At 39.3% G+C, this 25,522-nt stretch overlaps 2 protein-coding genes across 6 annotated transcripts in view; both read right to left on the bottom strand.

Annotated features, from left to right (window-relative positions):
- Positions 1 to 312: 312 nt before the first annotated feature.
- Positions 313 to 18,247, bottom strand: pex5 (peroxisomal biogenesis factor 5). Of its 3 annotated transcripts, XM_082550666.1 has the most exons (17): positions 18,036 to 18,247; positions 13,410 to 13,566; positions 11,595 to 11,633; positions 11,316 to 11,433; positions 11,079 to 11,225; positions 10,422 to 10,506; positions 9,545 to 9,635; positions 9,132 to 9,254; positions 6,175 to 6,288; positions 5,699 to 5,782; positions 5,260 to 5,379; positions 4,914 to 5,057; positions 4,640 to 4,710; positions 4,028 to 4,249; positions 3,782 to 3,947; positions 3,534 to 3,691; positions 313 to 2,082 (listed from the first exon to the last, which is right to left on the bottom strand). In XM_082550666.1, exons 2-17 carry the CDS (start codon positions 13,521 to 13,523, stop codon positions 1,836 to 1,838), a joined length of 2,043 nt encoding a protein of 680 aa, XP_082406792.1. In that variant the 5' UTR covers positions 13,524 to 13,566; positions 18,036 to 18,247; the 3' UTR covers positions 313 to 1,835. The 3 variants fall into 3 exon arrangements, with proteins under 3 accessions (XP_082406792.1, XP_082406793.1, XP_082406794.1); XM_082550667.1 differs by lacking the exon at positions 6,175 to 6,288; XM_082550668.1 differs by lacking the exons at positions 6,175 to 6,288; positions 9,132 to 9,254.
- Positions 18,248 to 23,462: 5,215 nt separating this feature from the next.
- clstn3 (calsyntenin 3) overlaps positions 23,463 to 25,522 on the bottom strand; it is a 30,969-nt gene continuing 28,909 nt past the window's right edge. For all 3 annotated transcript variants that reach the window (XM_082552798.1, XM_082552799.1, XM_082552800.1), the window contains one exon: positions 23,463 to 25,474. In XM_082552798.1, coding sequence (XP_082408924.1) covers positions 25,325 to 25,474 — 150 coding nt within the window. In that variant the 3' untranslated portion in view covers positions 23,463 to 25,324. The remainder of the gene's footprint in view (positions 25,475 to 25,522) is intronic.

Here is a 25,522-nt window from a genome sequence, read left to right as displayed (position 1 = left end):
CCAAGCCACAGCATTTTGTATTTCACAAGTTTTAATAATTTTGCATTACTCACAAAAAACAAAAAAACATGTTAAACAAATTAAAATCCTTATTATTAACTCTGAGGAAACTTTAAATGCAATGCCCTGCTGATTTGGCAAGTCTTCCCACTTCTTAGAGCTGACATTTTGATAAAACCATCTTGCTCTATAATATGAAAATCTAATTTAGTCTAAACATTTAAATTGCAAATTAGTCGATAGGACCATGAAACAACCCATATACCAACAAGAGGGGGTCCAAATTGAAATAAAAGGATAATAACAGATGTCTGGAATCAAAGCTTTTATTGCTGAATATTATATTAAACATTGCTGTCAGGATATAAGTAGCCTGAAAACAATTATAGTGCATCAATTATGTTACAATACACAGTATGGCATAGAGCATTATTTTACAATGAAGCAAGTAGTTTTACAGGAGCAATATGAAAAAGAGCACAGGAACCCAGAAAAGCCACTCTCATTGACATAATGTCTCTCACCCGACCCACACACACACACACACACACACAGAGACACACACACACCTTATCATTTGAGTAACAGTCCCGCTGGTTATCAGTTCATTATCCTGGCATGATAATGATTACTAAAAAATTAAATAAAGTATAACAAAAAGAGCTGTAGCACTTATGACTTGTATTTCTACTTTACAATGGCATAATCTGTAATCCTTCCGCCTGCTGAGCACCTTGGATCATAAGCAGCACTCTTTAATGTCAGAGGTCTTGTACCTTGATTATACATAACCGCAGAGAGTACACACATCTGATAATTGCTGTGTTGTTCCTCCATCAGGACCATCACTGATCAATCACACCGTTGCAATCAGGGATGGTTGCAGCTCTGGAGGTAGAGCGGGTTGTCTGCGAATTGGAAGGCCTGGTTAGATCCCTGGCTCATCAATTCACATGTATGAAGAGGCATGTGAATTGATAAAACAGGGTTTGTAGTGTACAAAACACTAGCTTAGCTTTGCACCTGAGGGGGGAGGAAAAAAAAAGATGCTTGCCTTCACTAAGTTCTAATATGATCATTTTATACACCTAACCAAAGTGACTGAAGTAAATACTTTTCAAAATGAAAAGCAGTCAACTAAGTCTCAAATGAACAAGAACTACAAGCCTCAGTCTCCTGGGTGAAAGTCTTATGTTTCACCCATTCATGAACCACAGCGTTGTCCCTACCAGACTCTTGTGTACATCTTGTTCCCAAGTTGTGAAGCGAATACAACAATGTGATTGTCCGGTTGCAATGGTGGTCCTGAAGCAAAGTTAACGAGATGCTGTAGGAACAACATCAACACAGTAATAATAAACTCAGAGGCCACCAAACTGTGAATAAAGACAGGGAGAGGACTGAGTGTCTTAACACAAACTAACATTGCTGGATGGTGAACAGATTAGTGATTAAACCATGTTTATTCTTGTTTCTCTTCTTCTCTGAGAAAGATTTTCAAGTTAAAATCATTCAGTCTGGTTCTCTTGATCAACAAAGGAGGAAATCCAGTGACTGCTGAACGTGTGAAACAGTTCGTGACTGGATTACTGCTGCCTGCTTCTCTACAGGTGAAGCCTGATACTGCAACACTTTTAAACACACATGTACACATGATGATGATGATGATGAGCACTTTGATCACTTCACAGTGTGTTCCTCGATCATCTTCTTTTAACCGTTAGCTGTACCATGTCCCCTTCATTCCTCCATTCAATCAGCTTCATTCAGTCACTCATACATTTACCTCCCAGCAAAAAACATTCACACTCAATGAGCCCTCTCCTGGCAGGTTTTCATTCAGTCCCACCATCCACCTCTCTCTGGCAGAAATGAGCCATCAAGGTGTCCAAGTCTCGCCTGTCGGCCGCGGCGTACAGAGAGCTCTCTCCCATCATGCTGAGAGCCATGCGCAGGGTGGACCAGATATTGTCGGACATCATAGTGGCCGCAGCTCCTCCGGGACCCCTTGGAGCTCTCGCTCCATCCTCTATAGCCTGGCGCTGGAGAGATAAAGCTTCAAGGAAATGCTCCACTGCCTCTCTGTGGAGTTAAAAAAGTGAACAGGATGGATTTATGTTCAATCTGCAATGTGCTGATATCAACCTGAACAGGCAACAGTAATAAAAAAACTTGTGTAAACTAAGTTCACTTTTGCAAATTAAGGTCCATTTCTCACTGGTGTACACTCTAGTGGCCACTTTATTAAGTACACCTGGTTAAGCGCTGTATAAGGCAAATATCTAATCAGCCAAATGGCAGCAACATTTAGCTTTTTAGACATGGCGAAGATGACCTGCTGACGAGAGATCAGAGATCACAATCCAATACAGCACCTCTGGGATGTCAGGGAATCATTTCGAAACAGACGAAAATGTCTGAGGAATGTTTCCAGCACCTCGCTGAAGGTATACCTTATAAAGTGAATGTCAATCATCATCAACACAAACCTTTGTGAGATTTATTAGATTTCTTGCACGTCTGGTCTAGTGTAGCATCTTTTGTGTGTGGTCTAGCTGTATCACATAAGCCCTTTTTGCATTAGTAGCTACTCTGATCTACTTGCCACAGATCGCTACGACTCGGATCGACTGGTTTTCCATTACAACCCAGTGCGCGCGCTTGTTGCCATAGCAATGCGTCTGGGCATCCTGCAACGTAATTAATATGCAACACGAACGCTACAACAAAGGTGGACATTGAGCCAAGAATATACCTACTGCTCGGTCTGTGGCTTTTTGTCAAACTCGGGGAACACTGCGGTTTTTTGTAGCCATTTCCCTCGTTGCTGGTTTCAAAAATGGCAGTTTTAATTTTCGTGAACGAGATGCACTTATGACTCATTGAGTGATGCTACTGACGAGCCAATCGGTGGCATGCAGCGTGACTTCTAGTACCTGCTTCAATCGCTTGAAACCCTGGCTGAGCAGGTACTAATAAAGTACCTGGTACCAGTTTCTATGGCCTCATGGAAAACCCTGAATAGCATGGTGAACCGTGCTGAGTTGATCGGAGTAGGTACTAATGGAAAAGAGGCTATAAAATACCTTCCACTAGGAGGCAGATTTAACTATAGACAGCACCCTAGTGGAAGGTAAAAACATCTGGGAAGCAGCATAAAATTGCTAAAGTTCAAAAGTAGCAATCTGACAGAATTTGAAAAGGCACAGAACGCATTTGATGTGTATGTAAGCAGCAGAATGTCAGTGTGTTTAAGACAATTTGAAAAGGGTATATCAAATGCTGATTTCACATAACATGTTTTTTAAAAGTTTATCTAAATGTAAACTGCTGGACTAATTCCACATCTATCAGAAAACTGTTCTGTTAAGAGAGCCACACTCAGGTCATCAGTGGTAAGGTTGTGAACCTTGACACTCCCCTATCATAAAAACCAGCTTCAGGAGGATTATGCATTTAATCTAAAGATTTTACTTCTTTACATGCCAAGACTCTCTAGCAAAATACACATCAAAACAGCACTGTTGTCTCACCTATGTGCCCCTAAGTTTACACAGCTGATTCCCAAGTTATAGCGACTGCGTATGAAGCCAGGCTGCAGTTCCAGTGCTCTCCTGTAGGCGGCCACAGCCTCTTCTGAGCGGCTTCCGTTGGCTAGCGTGGCACCCAGCTTATTCCACAGCAGATAGTCCTTATGGGGACAGAAAAACAAAGAAAGAGCTCAGAAACTGAGCACATGACATGAAGCCATTGGAATTTCTACAAAGGCTTCTTCACCAACCTGTGGAGTGACGGAGAGAGCAGCGCTGAAACAGTCCACCGCTTTGTCATACTCTCCACTGAGGTTGAAGAGGACGCCGAGACCACACTGAAGCTGAGGGTCCACCTGGGTAGGGTCAACATTGGCTGCTTGCAGGTACATGGACTGGACGTCGGTAAACAAAGACCTGCACAAGGGAAAAGCAATAAGGAAAGGGCAAAGAGAAAGAGGTATCTTTGTATTCTCCTAAACGTGCGTGATGCTCACTCTGGCAGCAATGACCCGAACCTCTCTCTGTCCTTCTCCCTTTCTTTGGAGCTGTCTTTGGAGCGTTCGCGCTCACTCTGCTCCCAAACAGAGTGGTATTTTGGATTGTGCTTTAGCCAGTCACGAAGAGTCTCACAGGCCTGCCTGTGCAGTGACTCATTGGTGAAACTGACAGCCAGCGCCATGAGGGCAGTCAGGTTGTCGTTCTTCAGCTCTATACACCTATGGGAAGAATGGTGGTAATAAAAAGAAGTAGTCAGACAGAAAAAACACGACTATTCATTTGGCAAAGAAACTCTTATTTGCAACGACAAGTGTTAAAATATGGAGGTGCTTTCCTGGTTGAAAATATTTCTTTTGAGGTGACACTCACATTAGTATGCATTTAAAAAGGTCTTAACAAAAATCGATCCTCACTTTAACATAGACTCTGTGGTGGAAAAACACATTTTTTTTATATGCAAAATGTGTTTTATATGCTTACAGATACAAAAACTATAGACAAGAGACAACACCCAGATCTAGAGTAATAATAATAATAATAATAATAATAATAATAATAACAACAACTACATGTTTTACTACATGTTTTAGTCAACTTTGACTACTGACCTGCGGAGGGCGCTGATGGCGGCAAATTCTTGCTCATTCTCTGCCTGACAGGTTCCCAGATATTGCCAAGCCTGCAATTTAATGGGGGAAAAAAAGACACATGGTATTATTTCAAGGGCCTTCTGTTGGAAGCAGGAGAAAAACATGGCTAAAATTAGAAGTAGGGAGACCTTTTGGCCCACAATGTTATATTAAGTAATAACAGGATGTTCTAAGAATTAAAAAAAAAAAAAAAGTGTAATGCAAATGAGAACACAGCCTTTCAGAGTCTTACCAGCTGGTTGTCTGGTTCCTTCTGCACAGCACTTTCAAAGAACCGGACGGCACCAGGGATGTCCCCTGCCTCCATCCTCTTCAATCCCTCTGACAAAGGGTCCGGGTGTGATAAGTAGGGGTTCTCCTCTTCAAACTGATAGCCCTGCAAATGAAAACAAGGAAAACATTGAAACTGCTCAGAGAACTTGTGTGTGTATATGATTTTAATTAGTACTTAATAGGGTATATGAAACACAGGAGCACATTAGACATTGTGCATGACAGCTGTATGCGCAAAAATGCTGAAATCTTGCAACACAAAACAGATAGCAGCAGACGCCTGCTCTGAGCAGGCTGACGGATACCTTGTCGTAAGAAGTGCTGAGTAGCTGATCGAAGTCAGACAGCCAGGGATGACTCTCTGCATCTCTCTTCGCCATCTCCTCCCACTCCTGCTGCAGCTTCTCCCAGAAATCCACATCACTCTGACAAAATGACAGACACGCATCATTACTTCACAGCGTATTGGAGATAACTTTGACCTTTTTCAACTGGAAGACGCTGCTGCATCGATGATGCCTTATAGGATGGCCCTATATTTTTTTCGTTCCTTAAACAGGATTAAGTTTGTGGGTGTTTTAAAAAAAAAAAAAAAATCAAGGGCACCGTCATGCCAATCATTCAGGAAACTTTCCATTTTCAAACCTCAACTCCGATGACACTCAGTGCTTTAACCTCTACAATACTACTTATTATACTTGGCTTTGGGTTGAAGGTTTTTATTGTCACAGACTCTTGCCTCACCTCCACTGCGGCTTTCGCTTGTTGAAAATCAGGTCCTGATGTAGCGAACTCATCTACCCAGGCTTCAGCTGACTCCTCTGACACCTGAATAACAATGAAGAGCAATGGCAGTGGTTGATAGGAATCTGTATGCGCTGGCTGAGAAAACTGTTATTAGAAGGGGAGAACCGGGGCATTCAGAGAGGAAAAATATAGAGGGGAGTGAATGTGAAGGAGTAAAGAAATGAAAGGTGGAAGAACACAGAAGAAACCATTTTTCTCGTACTGCTTCCTTTATCTCCTTCCTAATTAACTCCCAGTTTTCTCCTGAGACAGTAAAAGCACTAAACAGCAACTAGATGCAGGAAATCTGAGACTATCTGAATGGATGGGTAAGATCGAAATTGTTAACACTGGTAGCAAAACATACAAATAAGTAACTACAACTGCAGCTTAAAATAAAACATGGATAGCTGCCGTGACCACAGAGGTCGTACCTGCCTGACGACTCTGGCCCACTGCTCTGCTTGTTTAGCTTTTACTTTGTCAATCTTCTGATTCATCTCTGGGGGTTCCAGGGGAAGACTCCCTCCCCCCGTCTTCATCAGGAACTACGGAGGGAGGGGTGGCAGTAGGGAACGGGACAATGTTTCGAGGAAGAGGAGGAGTTGGTATGGAGGATTTTTACAAATTTTTTGGAGGGGTGGGCAAAAAAGGAGTAATTTGAAGTATCAAGAGGAGCAGATGAATAACAGGTGTTAATGAAGGTAATGGTAAGCCAAGAATCCAAAGGCAGGTTAAAAAAAATAAAAATAAAAAAATAAAAAAAAAAATAGGAAAAGCACAATTCAGAGTTAGAGGGCGATGGCATAGATGTAATCATAATGTAGCATGAATATGGCTGACAGCTACACATGCACAACATAATGTGGAAGCCATTTAGGCCAGGAAAAGAACACGAAACAGATGTAAAGCAGAAAAAAGCAAACTGAGATATCAGGTCAAATTTTGGACTTACAAAAGATTAAATTAAAGTACAGATTATAGCTTAATTTATACTTCTGCGTTGAATCTATTTAGAGCCTACGGTGCAGCTCCTGCTGCCAGCATGTGCATCTATCCCTGGTGTTCCTGCAATGCTCTGCAATTTCCTTACCCAAACACTAGCTGGGGGAACACAGATCACAAAGTCAACGTTCAAGCGTCTTACACCTGCATTCTATCTGGAGGCCACCAGATGGCGATAGCAGTAGTTGCAAAACTACTAAAAAAAACCCCCAATCTTCCTGTCTTGACCTGTGTAAACACTCTCCTGATGAGTTCATGGGCCCAGTCACTTATTTTGGGTCATACTGAATTTAAACAAATGATGATGATAGTGATGCTATCTTTTAAAATAGAGGATTATCATTGGTATGAACCTGCACACTCACTGGCTAACCACCTGTCAAACAAGCAGTTTCACAGTCAGACTTTGTCACAGGAACCTTCTTGAGGTAATTGTTTTTGGTTTGTTTTTTGCAACCAAGATCCCCTCTCTTACAGTCGATTTGAAAAAAATGGCAACAGAAGAAGTAGCCAGAGAAGCTTAAGCCCAAACGGCGCCAGTAAACGAGACTGTGTTGATGATGCATTTATGGAGATACATGGTTACAGCATAGAGCTTCACAGTAAAAAGTAAAAACATCATAGATTCAAGGCAGAAGTATAAACACCCAATTTCTCCAAATTCTGACTAGATTAGTAAAAATTAGTAAATAAAAAAATAAATAAAATAAAATTTAAAAAAAATAGTTACTAACAAATCAATCTCTAGATCCAATTTAGGAGGTACAAAAAATAAAATAAAATAACCCAAACCTTCTTATTTATACTCTTTTAATCAGAATAATTTAAAAATCCCTAAGGAAATTATGTAAATCTCTAAAATTGAGTAATTTGCTGCTTTGCAGAGTATTTTTAACTTTCCAATTACATGATTCATTTATGCCCTCAGTGGTATATTTCTTTGTGCTGTATAATGCTTTAGACTAAGAATTTTTAAATAGACTTCTTCTAGAACTTTTGTTTCAGGAATTAGCCCATTAATATAGCAGGAATAACATATAACTGAATATATGTGCATTTTAAATATTATACGTGTTGATTTTGTTGTAGTTTTCCCTTCTAATCTCTACATTACACACTTGTAATGTTCTGCAGCAAACTATGGATCACAAACCTAAAATGGCAAGACTTAGTCTTGAGACTAAACCTAACCTTTTGAGGATACAGAATGACTGAATAAAACAACATCACAGCAGTTCAGAATTTCTGACATAAACACAATATATATATATATATATATATATATATATATATATATATATATATATTTTTTTTTTTTTTTTTTTTTTTTTTTTTAAAAGAACCTATTTGGTCATTTTAGTCACTTGTGGGTTAAAGATATTTAACTCTGATCTATATTTTTGGGGGGGTTGTGTGTATTTTTGAATGCAGTCAGAAATGTTATGCATTTACTTGACTAATTATTTTGTCTTGTTTTTCTGGATCAAAGATACAGCTTAAAAACCAACTGTTCAGAGTATACCTCACCTTTCCCCCATGATAGCTAAGTTAGCAGTTAAACATTGTTGTGACAGACCTTAAAATCCCAAAAGAGCCTCTATTAATTTGAAACCTTGATTTCATAAGCAGTAATGCCCCATGCTTTGTTAATACAGTTTCCTCTTGGTTTATGCTGGAAACATTGGGAGGTACTGGAATCTTTGTCTCTTGAGTCACCACTTAGCCAGTCTGAATGCATTTGAGATGCATCGTCTTACATCCTGAAGCCATATTGGTTCAACTGATCTAAGAGAAACATGAAATATCCAGCAGACAAACAGTCTGCAGCAGTATTATAGCTCAAGAAATCAAGCTTTCAAATCAATAAGGCTCCTTTGGGATTATAAAATCTCTCATTAATTCAGTCAAGTGAAAGGATTACGCCTCCATACTTTTGTATCTGTCGTCTTGTAGAGAAATACATTTAGAGAGAAACTCGATCTGGCATCAGCCTTTTACTGCCTGAACTGATCGAATACAAAGCAATGAAGTTGCACCTTCTGTGAAATCCAGAACGAAAGGAAAATCACGTCAAGATGGGAAAACCCCAAATCTTGGTCGTGCACATTAAAATCTAAATGCTCAAGAGGAGAAGCTGACAGTTATGAGAGCCCTTTCTCTGCAAAAACAAATTCCATCTGCAACACTGCAGCCTGGAGACTCATATTACAAGCAGACTGGTGGCTGCTTCTGGTTACATTTGTGGAAAATTTTACACTGCAACAGATACTGGGGTGATGAGTCACAAGGCTTAGCCTATACTGGGCAACAGTGAACCAGTGTTCTACCCCAACATACAGCGTTCACAGTTGTAACCATCCTTTCCTCAATGGGCTGCGACTCGTACCTGGTTGAGGTTGGAGGCCCAGTTCTGAGCATTCTCGGCCTGAGCTTTATCTGTGAGCTGTTTGTCTGTCTTGCTCTCCACTGTCACAGTGCCCTCGCCAATTTGCCTAATGAATCGCAGGAACTACACAACAACAAAAAACAAATTACAACAACAACAAAAAAAAAAAAGCATTTACTATTACTAATTCATCAGTTTTACACCAGTAATGCTAGTTTCTTCCCAAACCAGCAACTTTCTTCCCACACTGAGACAAAAGCCATTAAAAACCACAAAAATCATCTGTGCACCACATGCTACAGTCTCAAGGACCTACTCTACAAAAGAGTTAAAGAAAAAAGTGAAAGAACATGGTGATAGACATGTAAAAGGAAATGATGTGTATTACGGTGTCACAATGACACACTGCTCACCTCTGTGTTTTGTAACTTTGGGTCATCAACCTTTGAGACAAGCTCATTGGCTGTCTGCCTCAGCTCGTCTTCTGCTTGATACTCCTTAGTCCTGTCAGATTAACAATAAAAAAAACAAACAAAAGAAAACATAAATTTAATGCTATAAAACTAGAAGGTCTTGAGCAAGACTTTCCCATGATGTTTTAAAGTGGTCTAGAACAATAGTTCTCAGGGTTTTTGAAGGTCTTTCAAAGCCTTTCTTTGATCATTTGCTGTTTTTTCACTCATTTCGACATAAAATAGTTTTATTTTTGTACCAATAAGGTGAAGAATGAAGTTAGTCATAGCAAATACTGCTTTTCAAGCATATTAGAATTGTACACACGATTTTCAACTTATATTCTGTATTTCAATGTATATTTACAGATGTTTCAATGACACCCATTTCCAATATTTCATAGAATATAAAATATAAAGCAATGATGATGGCTGGCTCAAGACTTTTGCACAGTACTGTAGGTTGGAACAAATCACTTCAAATATAAACTGCATTTTACACTCTCGTATTTAGAGCCCAGTGCACAACGATGATTATACAAGGACTCTTTAAATCAGCTTTCACTTCATGTTCATCTGCTTCACTGACTTCTACCAGAGATTTAATGGATTAACTCAACACTGTCAGACAAGAGAATATCAGGTTAAATGTTTAACAATTAAACAGAAAATTCACTCACCAAGAAGAGAAAATTATCACAGTTTTTCAAGTGCTTTAAGTTCTGCCAACAGCACTCTTGTCCTCCTTGATTCTCCCTCACATGTCTACCCTACATTTTCTACATGTAATGCAGTGCTTGTAACCCCCTTCCACCCCCCGGCTCTATCCCCTGCTCACCATTCATTTGCTTTGTCTCCAAGATCCCCCAGCCACAACTTCTCCTCAGACTGCTCCAGATACTCTTCTGCCCAGCGGCCAGGATCTAAAAATGAGAGAAATTGAAAAATTAAAAACACAGCAAACATGTAATAATGACATAAGCTGTTTTCACCCATGCAGTGCGCCTAAAAAAAAACCAAAAAAAAAAAAAAAAACCTTTGTAGACGCCTAACAGAGCTGCATGTGAGAACTCAAACGTCTGATTCTGCTGGATCGGACATTAAATGGTTTATAACTGTCAGCTCCCTTTTAAACACCCTGTGCCTGAACGCGTGTGAGAACAGTGCAGGTAATCATTCGGTGGACTCTCAGCACTCTCAACAAACAGGTTATTTTTAGCAGTGAGTAAATTTTAAAGTAGATCATCTCTTGCTTTGTGCTACATGTGTGAAAGGACAACCTTGGAAGAAGCTTGGATGCAATTCTGCTGACACTGTCCAGAGTTCATGAGTCAGAACAGCTACACTATGAAGACTTTGCCCTAAAGATATTCACTCTGATTTGAGCAAAAAAACGTGATGATATGAGACAGAGTGATGATAACGGCAGAAAGATGATTTGCTCATTATGCAAAAAATGCAGAAGGCCAAGAAAAGCAATGAAAACAAAACATACCTGCTGCCTCGGCAATAAATTCTTTCGTCCAATCAGCATCTGCGGCATCGCCGAGCGCGATGAGCCCCGGGGCGGAGGCAGAATCAGAGCCTTGGAGGAACTCCTCCACCCAGTCACCAGAGAGGGCCAGCGCTGCCACATCAGGAGCTATGACAAGGAAATACAAAGAAGTTCAAATTTACTGGAAAAAAGGTTTAGAAAATCTTTTAAACTTCATCAAATAATGATGAAGAGCACCTCTCTGTGGAGCTTGTCTGTAGCTCTGCTGGTCAATCTGCTGCATTTCCTCCAGCAGCTGACCCATGTCAAAGGTCTGTGGAGGGCGTGGAGGTTCCTGAAGGAACTCATTAACGAGCTAGAACAAAAACATTCATTTTATATAAAATCTAATGGTAACTCTTAATGATTGGAGTACATGCTGAGGAAACCTAAATATTTTGGCTTTAGGGTATAAACTTGAAGTATATACTGTACAGTCTTAGAGCAAATCATTAAAATTGAAAGAAAAGCACTTACATCTTCCTCAGTTGCAATTTCAATGGGAGTGGGATGAATCTGCAAAAAATAATAATGAAGTATGGTATCTATTAGCAAAATGTTTTGCACAAAAATGTTAAATCAAGCAGCTCCAGAGATAAAGGTCACAGGGAGCTTGAAAATATATAAAGAAAAGTTATTGCAAAAGCAACACTAGTGCTTTTGCTGTAGCCTGGTGCCAACTGCACATAAAATTCTGGAACTTAACATTAATATTTTTTAAAGGCCAATTAGCTCTTAAACTGCTATATAACAAGGGCGACAGAGAACAGTGTTAGATTTTCTAATTAAAAGGAAAGATATACTCTTAAATTTACAGCCCTACAACAGATTGTGTTAAATCTTGTATTCTTGTAGCAGAGGCACTCTTACACATTTACTGTATGCTTTGATACAGTTTCTGCATTTTAAGTTAAAAGCATGGATCCAGGAAATATTGTTCAGATCCTGACTCAAAAAGCTCGATCAGTTACTCATAAGAAGGAGCATTTCTATAAGCATCTCGATGCAAAGTGGGTGCAGGGTAATGTTCTGTTTTGCTGATGAAGAACTTGCCTTCTGTCTTTGACAATGGCGACCACCTCAATTTTCTCAATAGGATAAGAATCTGGGCTCTCCTCTGGAGCAGATCATAATACCTGTCAGTATCTGCATAAATGTTCCTTTTCTGTGGCTGCTTCTTAGTTCAGGTTCTTTTCCTTGTCTCTTGTCTACGGTGTGCCACAGGGTTCTGTTTTGGGGCCTTGCTCTAGCTTCAGTCCATTTTGAGCACTTTTAAGGACATCTGCTCTCATGTCCACGCAGATGGAGAGTTGCACGCGCAATCGGAAATTGTTATTGTTATTATTAAGATTCTGGTTTTGACTTTCAGAGCTCCACATGGACAAATACCTGAGTACTCATATTTTCGTCTTTTGTTTTGATGTTCTAGCATTTTTTTTGTGAGGTACTTTGTGATTTTTATCTTGAAAGATCCAATATTAGTAAAATTTTACTTACTTGAATTCAGTTTTATGTTGTTCTGTAATTACTTTGCTGTGCGTCATGCAAACAAGGGCCCCTCATTAGCAGGAGTAACAGAACATGGACGAACCCAAGAGCAAAGCTACAGCTTTTAATGGTATTTTCACACCTGCTACACCAACTACTTTTAATTATGTTTGTTACTTAACCAGAATCTCCTGTCAGGACTGAAAAGCTCCCACGAGATGAGGCAGGTTCTCTCTCATTTGTTTGTTTGGTAGCAGAGATGTTATGTAAAAAGAAGCAGAAGGAATTGCTGGAAAGCTTTATTACTTTTAAAGTAACAAAGTTTTGTCAGGAAGTTGATTAGTATTATTTGATAACAGTATCCCCATTTTTTGTCATCTCCACACAGAAAAAGAAAAAACTAGCTTGGGTATGAATGAAACATCCGAAAAACTCTGAGATAAAATGAAACAAATGCAAATAAATTTTGTTGTCAGGTATTATTTCCCTAATGCATACCACTGAGCAAATTGAAACTCTTGAATGTAATTATTTGTTACATTTTATTTTATAAAGTTACAAAAGGAAAGCTTAAGTATAGTCTATTGTTGCCTTAAATAAAAAAAATAAAAAAAGAATATCAGGCTCTTCCTCACAGATAAAAATGAGTGTTTATTAATTTAATGTTGAAACTCAAAGCCAAAGTTTGCTAAAAATCAATAAAGAGACTGAAAAATAACAGGGACATTTCTAAGTGACCCCAAACTTCTAAGCATATCGTGTAGACTACAGAGCTCAGGGCCTGATGTCTTACAAAATACTCACTGGAGGTGCTGTGGCGTTCTGCCATGGCCCCCCTTCCTTGGTCATGTGACTGGTCAGCTTCATGAGGGGATTGGCTCCCCCGCATTCTGCCTCCACCAACTCACGCATCGCCATGGCAACACAAGGATGAGGCAAACCCAATAAGACCACCTGCAAACTGAGAAGAAGAGCCATAAATGAACCACTCATATTCAGTCTGTGTTCAAGAAAAGTATTGCTATGAGAAGAGACTTATTACAGTTTTATTTTGTCTTCAGCTTAGCTTCACTAAGTTTCCCCAAATGGGTTGGCTTGTTTTACTTTAGTTTTGACTGTTTACTTTTTTTTTTTTTTCCCCATGTAAAGTTTTCAGTTTAGGTTTTATTAGTTTCACTGTTTTTGTTCCTTTTGTTGGTGACAGATCAGAACAGATATAATACAAATACTTGTCTTACAAACATTAAGAAATTCCAGTCCCACTAAACATCTACACTAAATGCTCCTCAGTGAGAAACCCTAAAACAAAATACATTTTCTATACATTTATTTTTAGTTGGTTTTATTTATTGTATGTAGGGCTGGGCTATATCATACCGTTCACGGTAATACCGGTGTAATTTTGGGCAACGATAGGAAAATGAAATGTCGCAATAGAATATGGGTAAAACGCGCATGCGCAGTGCCTATGTTTACATATGCACATGGCGGCGACGCAGAATGAGAGGGGCGAAAGTGGATCGTTGAATGAAACGGATGAACCAGAATTGGTTTGTAAAAATGCTGCAACTTCAGTGGTGTGGAACTGGTTTGGCTTTCGTCCGTTAGATACACAACAAAGCACAATTTTTTTGTAGAGCATGCTAGCAGGCCGTCGTTATTACCGTGTTTTTTGGAAAATACGGCACACTTAAAATCAATCCTTTGATTTTTCTGAAAATCGACAGTGCCCCTTATAATCCCGTGTGCCTTATGTATGAATTCTGGTTGTGTTTACTGACCTCAAAACGATTTTATGTGCACGGCGCTCGAAAATCAGTCAAATGTTTTAGTACGGCTATCGTAGGCAGGAGCCTCGCGGAGTGATACGTACTGTGCTTCAACATAATATTATCGTATTGTGTGTGTATAACCTCTTCTTAAGTTTTGTGGATATTATACATGGTTATGTTGAGGATATGTCAGCTAATTTCCACTGGAAATGCCTTTTGGTTAAACTGTCAGCAAGGAATTTGCATTTGCACTGTTACATTTTTATATAACTTTAATGCACATAAAAAAAACAGCTGCTTGTTTAAGTGAAAATACATTGATGGGGTTTTTTGCACTAATAAAGTTGCGGAGTTGTAAAGTATTTTGTCTAGTGTCAATTATATCGTCAGTTATATCGTTATCACAAATTTTCAAATGTATATCGTGATAAATATTTTTGGTCATATTGCCCTGCTCTAATTGTATGAGTGTAAAATACTTTTGTAGCTAGTCTTTCTTTTTCCCTAATGTGCAGGCTTTTTTGTGTCCCGCTCGGCATCAGCTGGAAAAGGCTCTACGCCTACTCTATGACCCTGCATTGGGTAAGCCATCCAGCCATCCACATTCTTCCTCTCTCACAGAGCTAACACAGAAACAGATAACCCTTCACGCCAATTTAAAATCACCAGTTAAGCCAACATGTGCGTCTTTGGAATGGGGTGCTTCCAGGAGACCTGGATCCAGGACCTCGTTGCTGTGAGGCAACAGCGGCTAACCACAGCACCGATGTGTCGCCTCTGTCAGTGCGCCCCAGGGCGGCTGTGGCTACAATGTAGCTTGCCATCACCAGTGTGTGAATGTGTGTGTATGGGTAAATGACTGAATGTAGTGTAAAGCGCTTTGGAGTCCTTAGGGACTAAGTAAAGCACTATACAAATGCAGGCCATTTACCATTTACCATGAAGAACATGCAAACTCCACACAGAAAGGTTGCAGTCAGCAGGTGGATTCAAGGCCACTTTGCTTAAAGATGGCACCACTGACCACTGCACCACCATGCCATCCAATTATCATTTTATCTATTACCATTTATTTTCTTTTTTCATATTTAGTTTTACTGTGATAGTCATGCAATGGACTATGTAGAGTGAAGCACCTCAATGGAACAATTAAAAGACGCAGATCCTAAAGCATCCAGTATGAGGTCCAATTTCTAATTAGACACTTAAATATTAGAGAAACTAAACAGTTATGCACCAATAACTGAAAAACCATCCCCCAAAATATAAAATGTTTTAATTTTTAACACTCGACATATTCAACCCTGAAAGATTTTTTTTATTATTATTATTATTATTATTATTATTATTATTATTATTCGGCACCAGAGAGTAATTTTAAGTTCAGTTAGTCCTTCACATTGTTTTGTGTCCCTTCCATCACATCTAAAAATAATTATTCAATTTCCTGACCCCTTTAACAGCTGACAGGCCGAGCGAAATCTTCAGGCTGCTCAAATAGCCTCATGAAACGCGCACAAATTCAAGCTCCATCTGCTGTTTTTCATTTCATCTTCTGGCTCTTAGTGAACCATTAATAATGAGAATATGATGGCTCAGCAGGCACAGGCATCCACAGCATGTTTCACTTAACTCATCTGGTACGTTCAGGAGATTTTAGCTTTTAAGAGCGTTTACGAAGATAAAGAACATCAGCATCACTATACTAACACACTGACTACATGTAATACTATTTTATTTAAGCAAATCTTCTAATCAGTTGAGAAATGCTTATTTTGATAAATGCTACCACAAATACTCTGGATTTGTGTATGCATTACTGTTAAAAGCTCTTGAGCCACCCCTCATTTCTTTATATTTTGTTAGGAAAATTGAAAATACATGTTTATTTATACATGATTTATTGAAATGTGCAAACATGCATTGAACTATAGAATATAAGCTGAGAAAAAAACAAAAACAAACACCCACCAACAAGATTTGTACTACTCTAATGAGCTTTAAAGTTAATATTTGAAACTTTGTTATGCAAGCTTTCTTATAATTTTATTAAGTAGTCTTCAGGATAAGTTCTCCTCTTTGGACGTTGGCTGCCTTTTGTTCTGTTCTCTGTCAAGACGATCCCAAACTGCTTCAATCATTTTGAGGTAGATGCTCTGGGGAGGACAATCCATGACTGATAAGTGTTTTGCTATCCAGGCAGTGAATTAAGCTGCTGTCAATCAGATGCTTTCCAAATGGCAAAATCTGATGGATATTCTGTGTTTAAAATTCCATCAATTCTAACAAGATCCCAGCACCACTGCCTGAAAGGGAGGAAAAGGTTCATACTCACCGTTGTACCACACTGACGACAGTTTGAATCAAAAATTTCAATTTGGATTCATCATTCTAAGATTTGCTGCCACTGATTTTCAATCAAGTTCTTGCATAATTTGGCATACCACAGCCTTTTCCACTGACACCAGGTTCTTCATGGATTTTTTCCTGATTCTTCCAGCTGCTTGTACTATAGTTGACACAAGACTGGTACATTGCTTGTGTTAAGTGCCTTTTATATGCTTGAATGATGGATAGTGGGTCAGTGTTAAGAGACTAAAATAAAAAATTGGTCAGGTACAATTACTGAGCTAAAAATGAATGAGAAAAGAAACAAAACAACCGATATCTAAATAAAAATACCTTCAGAAAGCCTTGAGAACTTGAGAAGTGTTCAAGACCACTTTGATATATTACAAGAATGTTTGGCTCCTCTGTGAAGCAAAATATAACGAAATGAAGAGCAGCATGTTTGCACAACACTCCATATCAGGTCTAAAATAACAGCTATATAAACTGCAAACATTTCAACTGATCCTGCTCCATCTGATGATTACTCACCTAAACATTTAAAAGCAAAATAATAAACAATACCGTGACACTGTTTCACTCTGAAATGTAGTCCCAGATGTATGAAACTCTGCTGCTGTACTTCAATGACCCCTATCAATTACACATGCTGACCTCCCTGGAGAGGAGGAACATAAAAATGAATTCCCTTCCTAATCTCGCATGTGAGCGTCTACCTAAAAACTCTTCAGTGACTATTACACAACACCTTACAGGTGGACTGTTGTTCTTGCTGTCTAGGCTGAAGATTTAAAGGCTACTTTAGTCCCACCGCTTCAAATGGCTGCTGTATTATGATTAGGGTCAAAGTAAGAGGATCAGACAGAGATATTAATACACACATTACCAAAGACGGGCCATTATGACACCTGTTTATTGACTACAAATCCACGGAGACGATAGGAATAGGCGAAGGTTGCCTTTGTCACACATAGTCCACTAGTTATAGATATCAACTAAACACACCTGCCTGCATTGTTACCTTTCTGGGAGCACTGTGTAATAAAATAGAGCTGATCGGAGCTAACTGCAGCTTCAGCTACAAACAGCAACATTAGCTCGATAAGCGATACTCTGTGTTATTTATGTAACCAGCGTGCGGTTCATGAAACCTAAAGGGAAACGGAGGACGCTCACGACCGTCCGGAACTCAAAAAATATCAGCTGTGGCTAGCTGGCTAGCTGCAGTAGGGCCAGTGCAGAGATCACTCCCGTAGTGTGCACCCAGCGAAGAAGCATGAATAGAAGGGAAGCATACTGTTCACCTCACCGCCGACAGCTGCTGCTGTATCCGAGCGACAGTCCCTCACTCCGGCGGTATGTCCCCTCTTGTCCCGCTCTCACACCTCCGTCCGAATAAATTTTCCAGTAACCGTCCGAAACCAGTCGCTGAGTGCTATTAGCTCCCCGCTTTTATTTACCTTCCTCCCCCATGACCCACAAAACCCTTCACCGCTAGCCTGGCTCGTGAACGTTACGCCAGTTACGTATTCTTCAACTGGTTTTACGCATGCGTAAGGAAGCGTCAGCGCCTGGGAAAAAAGGCGTAAAGAGCCTAACGTTAAAATGTAACATGCCTGAGAACAAAGTCCGCTTCCCGGATGAAACATGTATTTGTTAAAAAAAACAAAAAAAACACGAAAGTAACGCGCAGTGCTGTGCAGAAGTCTTCAGCCAACCATCATTTCTTTATATTTTACTTCCAAAGAACCTGATTTCTGTCTTTGATAGTAGTTTTGAGAAATAGTTCTCCACGCTTTTAGAGATTTTCACTTTTTCTCTTTAAAAAAAAGGTCATTTTCAGCCCTGTTCTTATACCAAACCCTTTCAGAGGAACGTTTCTACGTTTTAGCCACTAAACACTGACATATGAATAATGTAAGCATAAAAACGACACCTAACAAGGTTGTGTCTGCATATAAAAGACAATTTAGCCAAAAAACCTAAAGGTGTTTTATCTTTATAGAGTTTGTTACTAGCAGTTTATCATAAAACCACATCATTTATTCTTATTTCTTTACTTGAATCTGAATAATGCCAAAGATAACACAATTTGACAGACATAAAGTTATTTATTTCATATTCTGTATAGTTTTTCATATTTATATCCTGTCCATATCCTGTACATAGCTTGTACTCACTACAGCCTGTACATACTTATAGTTATAGAATATTCACAACATACTTCATACCGTGTACATTATAACATAATAGACCCATTTCTGTAATATACTTACATATCTATATTATTGCTAATATATATTGTAATATATCTATATCACTAAGCACTTCTGGATGGATGCAAACTGCATTTCGTTGCCCTGTACCTGTGCATGTGCAATGACAATAAAGTTGAATTCTATTCTATTCTATTCTATTCTATAAATCTGTATTTTTACAGAATCAAAAAAGTGCTTTTAACAGCATTTGCGACTACATATAATACTTTTTAAAGAAAATCTTCTAATCAGTTGAGAAATGCTTATTTTGCTAAATGCTAGCACAAATACTCTGGATTTGTGTATGCATTACTGTGAAAATGCACTGGGAGTCGAAACCTGGTATATCTCAGCATGGTGTGCAGTGTGTCCTTAAAAAACAAATAAAAAAAGTATAGTTCAGTAGATGAAGAGTATCTGAAATTAATGTCCTTACAAATTAGGGAAAAAATCCAGCAAAGGGCTGCATTAGGGCTGCATTTTAGCCAGTGGTGTTGGGGATCTTGTCCAAATTTATGGAATTATGAACATAGAAAGGCATAGGGGCCATCTGGAAAACATGAATTGCAATATGTTCATTTTTCAGCACTGATCCCAAACACGTCGCCAATAGTGTAAAAGCATACCTATATAGAAAAACACACAATGTAATGCCTAGTTATATAAATCTTTGAGCTATAGATTGTGTGTCACACTTTAAGTACATGTTAGTTTTACATGATCAGATAATTTTGAATTATAGGACATTTAATGTAAATTTAGTGTTGCTGAACTGATCATTTTGCTTAAAAAAGGATCGGAATGCTTTCTCTTTCATTTTACTGTCATTTATTTAAGTAGAAGCAGCCACAGAGGACAGAAATCTGCTGCCGTACTGTAACAAAGGTTGATATGTAACTGATGCTTGTGCCAAGCTAATAAGGAAAATAATCCTCACATCACGCTGTGGCAGGTTTACCACATGGTACTAACACAAACAGCCAAGTTCAGGTCTTCCACATGTTTCAAAGTGAAAAAATTTTCATTTGGGTTCAGAATAATTATGATAATCCTTGGCTTATCATGCTTATTACAGTTCCTGAATTCTTTTATTTTTTATTTAACACATGTTAAGCTAAAAAGAAGAAGCAATGTGTGAAAAAATAAGCACACCCACTGAGTACATGGTAATTAAGAGGGTAAGTAGCAGCCAGGAGCAGCCAATTATTCAGTTTGATGTCTGCTGATGATCAATTAATCAAACAAAAGGCCCAAAAGGACCTCTATAAAAGTTATGGCAGTGTGCTGGTCTGTGTGCGTTAACACGGTGTCAAGAAGGAAAGATTTTAGCAGTGATCTTAGAGAAGCAGTTGTTGTTGCCCATCGAATGATTATTTACAAGTGGAAAACTCAGAAAATGCTCAGATAAACTGCAAAGTGCCCAAAATCTACACCTCAGACTCTGCAGGCCTCTTTTAGCATGTTGAATGTTAAAGTTCATGACAGTATAGTTAGAAAAAGACAGAACAAGTATGGTTTGTTCAGAAGGGTTGCCAGGAGAACATTTATTTTCTCTAAAAAGAATATGGCAGCATGGCTATTGTTTGCAAAGCCACATCTGAACAAACCACAAAGCTTTTGGAACATTGTGCTTTGGAGAGACAACACCAAAGTGGAGAACAAATACAGCATTATCAGCACAAACACCGCATATCAACTACCAAACACAGCAGTGAAGCGGTGATGATTGGGGCTTGTTTTGCCGGCACAGGACCGGGGCACCTTTAAGTCTTTGAGCTGACCATGAACTCTTTTAGATATAAAAGAGAATCCAATGTGAGGTCATGTTCTTGACAGCTAGAGCTTTTTATAAACTGAGTCACGTAACAGGACAATTGTCCAAAGAACAGCAGGGAATCTACAACACTGTGGCTTAAAAAAGCAAAGAGTCACTGTGTTGCAATGGTCCAGTCAAAGTCCAGAGCTCAACCTGATTGAAATACTGTGCTGAGACCTTAAGAGAGCTGTGCATAAATGAATGCCTACAAGCCTCAACTGTTTAGTTTTTGTTAAATAATGACACGTGGCGGGTTTTTATTCATCTGAGTTTGTTTTTACCTCGTTTTAAGAACTGCTAAGGACTACATTATTTTTTATGTTCTGATATAACGCCTTAGAACTGAAAGAGGGTGTTCTTTCTTTTAACCATAACCAATGTTTTGAAATATCCAAAACGTGCTCAGATTTTTAGAATTTTTGACTATTTTATCATGTATTTGAATTTTTCATGTAAACCTTTAACTAAACTTCCAAAATTGTTATTTCTCTGAGTAGTTCTCTACTCGAGTTACCTTTTTAATTTTAAAGTATGTCTATTTATTTGTTAGCTGTTGTCTAGAATTGCTGCATGAATGATTTTCTATATTTTTCCAGCACTAAAATCTTTTGTTATTCCACTGATGAAACTTTCTACTGACCTTCCTGTTTCATTTTGATTCTTTTTTGTAATCGGTAAATTATTGCGTGAGCTACTTTTGTTGTTGTTTGTTTGTTTTATGGTTATAGCTTTTGCTTTCTTCTTCAAACATCTGGATACTTCATAAGATATTCTAGTATTGACTGTTTGGTCCTTGTTATGACTTAATGGTTTTTCTGGTGTTGACTGTCAGATTTGTAGTCTTGTCTTTATTATTAGTAATATTAGTTCTAGTTCCCCAGTGTTTCTCTGCCAGGGGCGTAATTTCCAGGGGGTTTAGAATAGAATAGAATTCAACTTTATTGTCATTGCACATGTCACAGGTACAAGGCAACGAAATGCAGTTTGCATCCATCCAGAAGTGCTTTAGCCACGATACAGATATATTACAAATATATATTAGCAATAATATAGATATGTAAGTATATTACAGAAATGGGTCTATTATGGTATGTTATAATGTACATGGTATCAAGGTATGTTATGAATATGCTATAACTATAAGAATGTACAGGCTGTAGTGAGTATAAACTATGTACAGGATATAAATATGAAAAACTATACAGAAATATGAGATATATAGTTATACAGAAATGTGAACTATGCAGGTTATAAACAGCTGTAGAATTAAAAATTATCGTATTGAACAGAATGATTATTTACACAGAGCTATACAGTAGTGCAGTTAAGATAAGTGAGATATGTGGATAATTTCTACAGAGGCTATATAAAGTGCTAGTGGTTGTGAGTGGTGGTTCAGTCCATATTATTGTGTGTTTGAGGGTACAGTTGTGTGTAGGTGGTTGTGGGTGTGTGTAGGTGGTTGTGGGTGTGTGTATGTCCAGTCCATGTGTTTAATGTGAGTCAGATGTCAGGAGGCAGAGTTCAGGAGTCTGACAGCTGTGGGGAAGAAGCTGTTCCGGTACCTGGTGGTCTTAGTCCGGAGGCTCCTGTAGCGCCTCCCAGAGGGCAGGAGGGTGAAGAGTCCATGTGATGGGTGACTGGGGTCTTTGATGATTTTCCCAGCCCTTTTCAGACACCGCTTCCTGTAGATGTCTTTTATGGCAGGAAGTGGTGCTCCGGCGATGCGCTGGGCAGTTTTCACGACCCTCTGCAACGCCTTCCGGTCCGAGGCAGAGCAGTTCCCGTACCAGACTGTTATACAGTTGGTCAGGATGCTCTCGATGGTGCAGTGATAGAAGTTCACTAGGATGTCTGAGGACAGGTGGTTCTTCCTCAGAGTCCTCAAGAAGAAGAGGCGCTGGTGAGCCTTCTTAACCAGCTTGGAGCAGTTGGTCGTCCAGGTGAGATCCTCGGAGATGTGGACTCCCAGGAACTTGAAGCTGCTCACACGCTCCACAGCCGTCCCCTTAATGTGGATGGGTGGATGTGGGTCAGCATTCCTCCTGTAGTCCACGATGAGCTCCTTGGTCTTCTCAGTGTTAAGCAGCAGGTTGTTTGTGTTGTACCACTCAGCCAGACAATCCACCTCCTCCCTGTAGGCGGCCTCATCGTTGTCATTGATGAGGCCAATCACCGTGGTGTCATCTGCAAACTTAATGATGGTGTTAGAACCATCGGCAGGTCTGCAGTCATGGGTGAAGAGGGAGTAGAGGAAAGGGCTCATCACACAGCCTTGTGGTTATCCAGCCAGACATGTTGGGGGCGGTTGGGTTAGGGGGGTTATGACCCCCCCCGATAATCAGACCCAACCAAAAAAAAAAACCCAATAAAATTATAAATTATCTTGCATAAATAGGCTGTTGATTTTCTTTACTCAATTCGGTTAATACCAGCAAAATAGTTGCATGTTTAATCATATGGGAATTTACCCAGATTTATTTATTTATTTATTTAGACAGAGAACTTGATCCCCCCAATTTTCAGCACGAAGTTATGCTGATGTTCTACAATAGATTTTATAATCATATCATAATCTGTAATATAAGATTCAATCTTCAGGGTTAAATTTCATGTGCAAAGTCATACTTACAATATTGTTATTTCCAAGAAAACCCTCTCATGGAGACGTCATATAGTGTTTTTATTATGAATTTCGCAATGTTTTCCGACAGTTCTCAATAACAATTAGTCAGGATATTCCATGTTGTCATTGTATCAATAATTACAGGTAATGTTTGAATAGTAACATAGTAATAATATAATTTCTTAATCAATGCAATGTTTATTCCTTCTTAACATCACACTCAAAAACAACAGGCTTTTATTTACTGACAGCGTTAGCACTGCACATTGATAGGCTACACAGACGGACAGCAAGAGACACAGAGGGACAGTGAGGGAGAGGTGAAGGGAAAAGGCGGTGGGGTAGGGAAAGGTGAGGAGTAGCACACGGTTGTACATTCATTAAACCGAAAATACCGGATGTGGTGGAAATCAAATTCAAAAAGAAATAATAAAGAAATATTTTGAAATGTGAAAAATAATCGGCAAGAAGTGCGCGAGATGAAATGAGTGAGACGCTTCTTGGTATCACAACAATGTGCCCTCCTTTTTCTGTGATATCGACAAGTTCTTAAATTACAACAATATTACACACAAATTAATAGACACTCATCAAGCCAGGGATTATCATCCTTATCACTACTACTATTATTATTATTATTATTATACTGTTTTTCGATGCTGTTAAGGGTGATTACTCAAATGGGGAAAAGTAAATGATGATCAGCTTTCTCTCCAAATGTGCAGATAAAGAGAAGAGTGGCTGCAATAATAATAGTAATAACAATAATATCATAATAGTCATCATCGTATGTACAGAAAATTCATTACAATCAATACAATCAAAACTGCCCAAGCTGAGCGGACATTCTGGAAACAGCACGGGTAGCGTTATGGAGTGTGTCTGCGTGTTTCTGTTTGTGTGTGCATGTGGCGTCTTGCAGTTACTGTAAGAGCAGTGTGCAGTGAGTCAAACAGTGCAGTCAGAGTCATTTAGAGGCATTGCAGCGGTCACTGTGTGTGTGTGTGTGGGAGGGGGGGCTCAGAGGTCAGGTTACACCAGCTTTATTGTACGAGGTGATGTTTTGTCATTTTGTGTCACGAGCTGAAACTTTACGAAGACTCGATTTTGAAGTAGAAACCACACCGAGCGGCTCTCAGTCTGCCTTCTTGGAGCGCTGCAGAAGTGCCAGCTTGGGTTAAGGATGAAGTGGACGCTAAATAAGTTCCTAATAAAACATAAAGTGTTCTCACAGAAACAAAAGCAAAACACCTGCAAGCTTATCATGAATACGTGACCCCGTGATGTCTGACCCCACTGTCTTTACTCTGTGTTTGGACTTGGCCGAGGAATGCGTCAGGAGAGGATGCAAAGAGCGAGAAAAGAGCTTGTGCAGACTTCTCGGGTTAGTCTAATGAACAGATGTGTCAGGATCGAGGCTTGTGTCTACAGATCTACTCGAGGCCTACATGTTGCAACAAATTGTCCCTGTTTCCATTTTGTAAAGATTTCATTCTGTGTTCGAAGACAAAAGATAGAATACAATCTTATTATTACTTTTTCTTTTTTTTAAACAAAACAGTCTTATTCAACCAGTATTACACTATACAGACACATGACCATTTTGTGATTTAGCACTGGTGCACCACATACAAATTTGGTGGGGTTTAATCAGGTGGTTAAATTACATTAGCTGTATACATTGTGCCACTGAACATTTAGGTGGAGGCAGCCTGTTGTCGGCTGTAGGTCACATATGGCGTTGGGTGTCAGGAGTATTACGGTGACTGCATTGTGCGTCGTGTTTGTAAGCTTACATTCCTTATACTAGTCGTTCGTTGATATTAAAAGTGTTGGAGTGTGTGACTGGTGAGCTGGGTTGTGGTTTCCATGAGAACGGGTGCAGAGATACATGTGGCTCAGTAGCGACGGGCGTTGCCGTCTCTGCCCTCCTTCTTGATGATGATTCGCTGGTCATCGCTCGCGTCGTCAGGCGACTCTGCTACCTCCTCATCCTCCTCCCCCTCGCCCTCCGTGTCGGCAGAGATGCCCATACGAGACTCGTAGGACTGGGGGAAAAAAGAAGTGGATGAAGAAGTGTGATCACATCAATAATT

This window comes from Aulonocara stuartgranti (assembly GCF_965226115.1).
Source record: "Aulonocara stuartgranti genome assembly, chromosome: 11".
Taxonomy (NCBI): domain Eukaryota; kingdom Metazoa; phylum Chordata; class Actinopteri; order Cichliformes; family Cichlidae; genus Aulonocara; species Aulonocara stuartgranti.
This window is presented reverse-complemented; position numbering and strand designations above follow the sequence as displayed.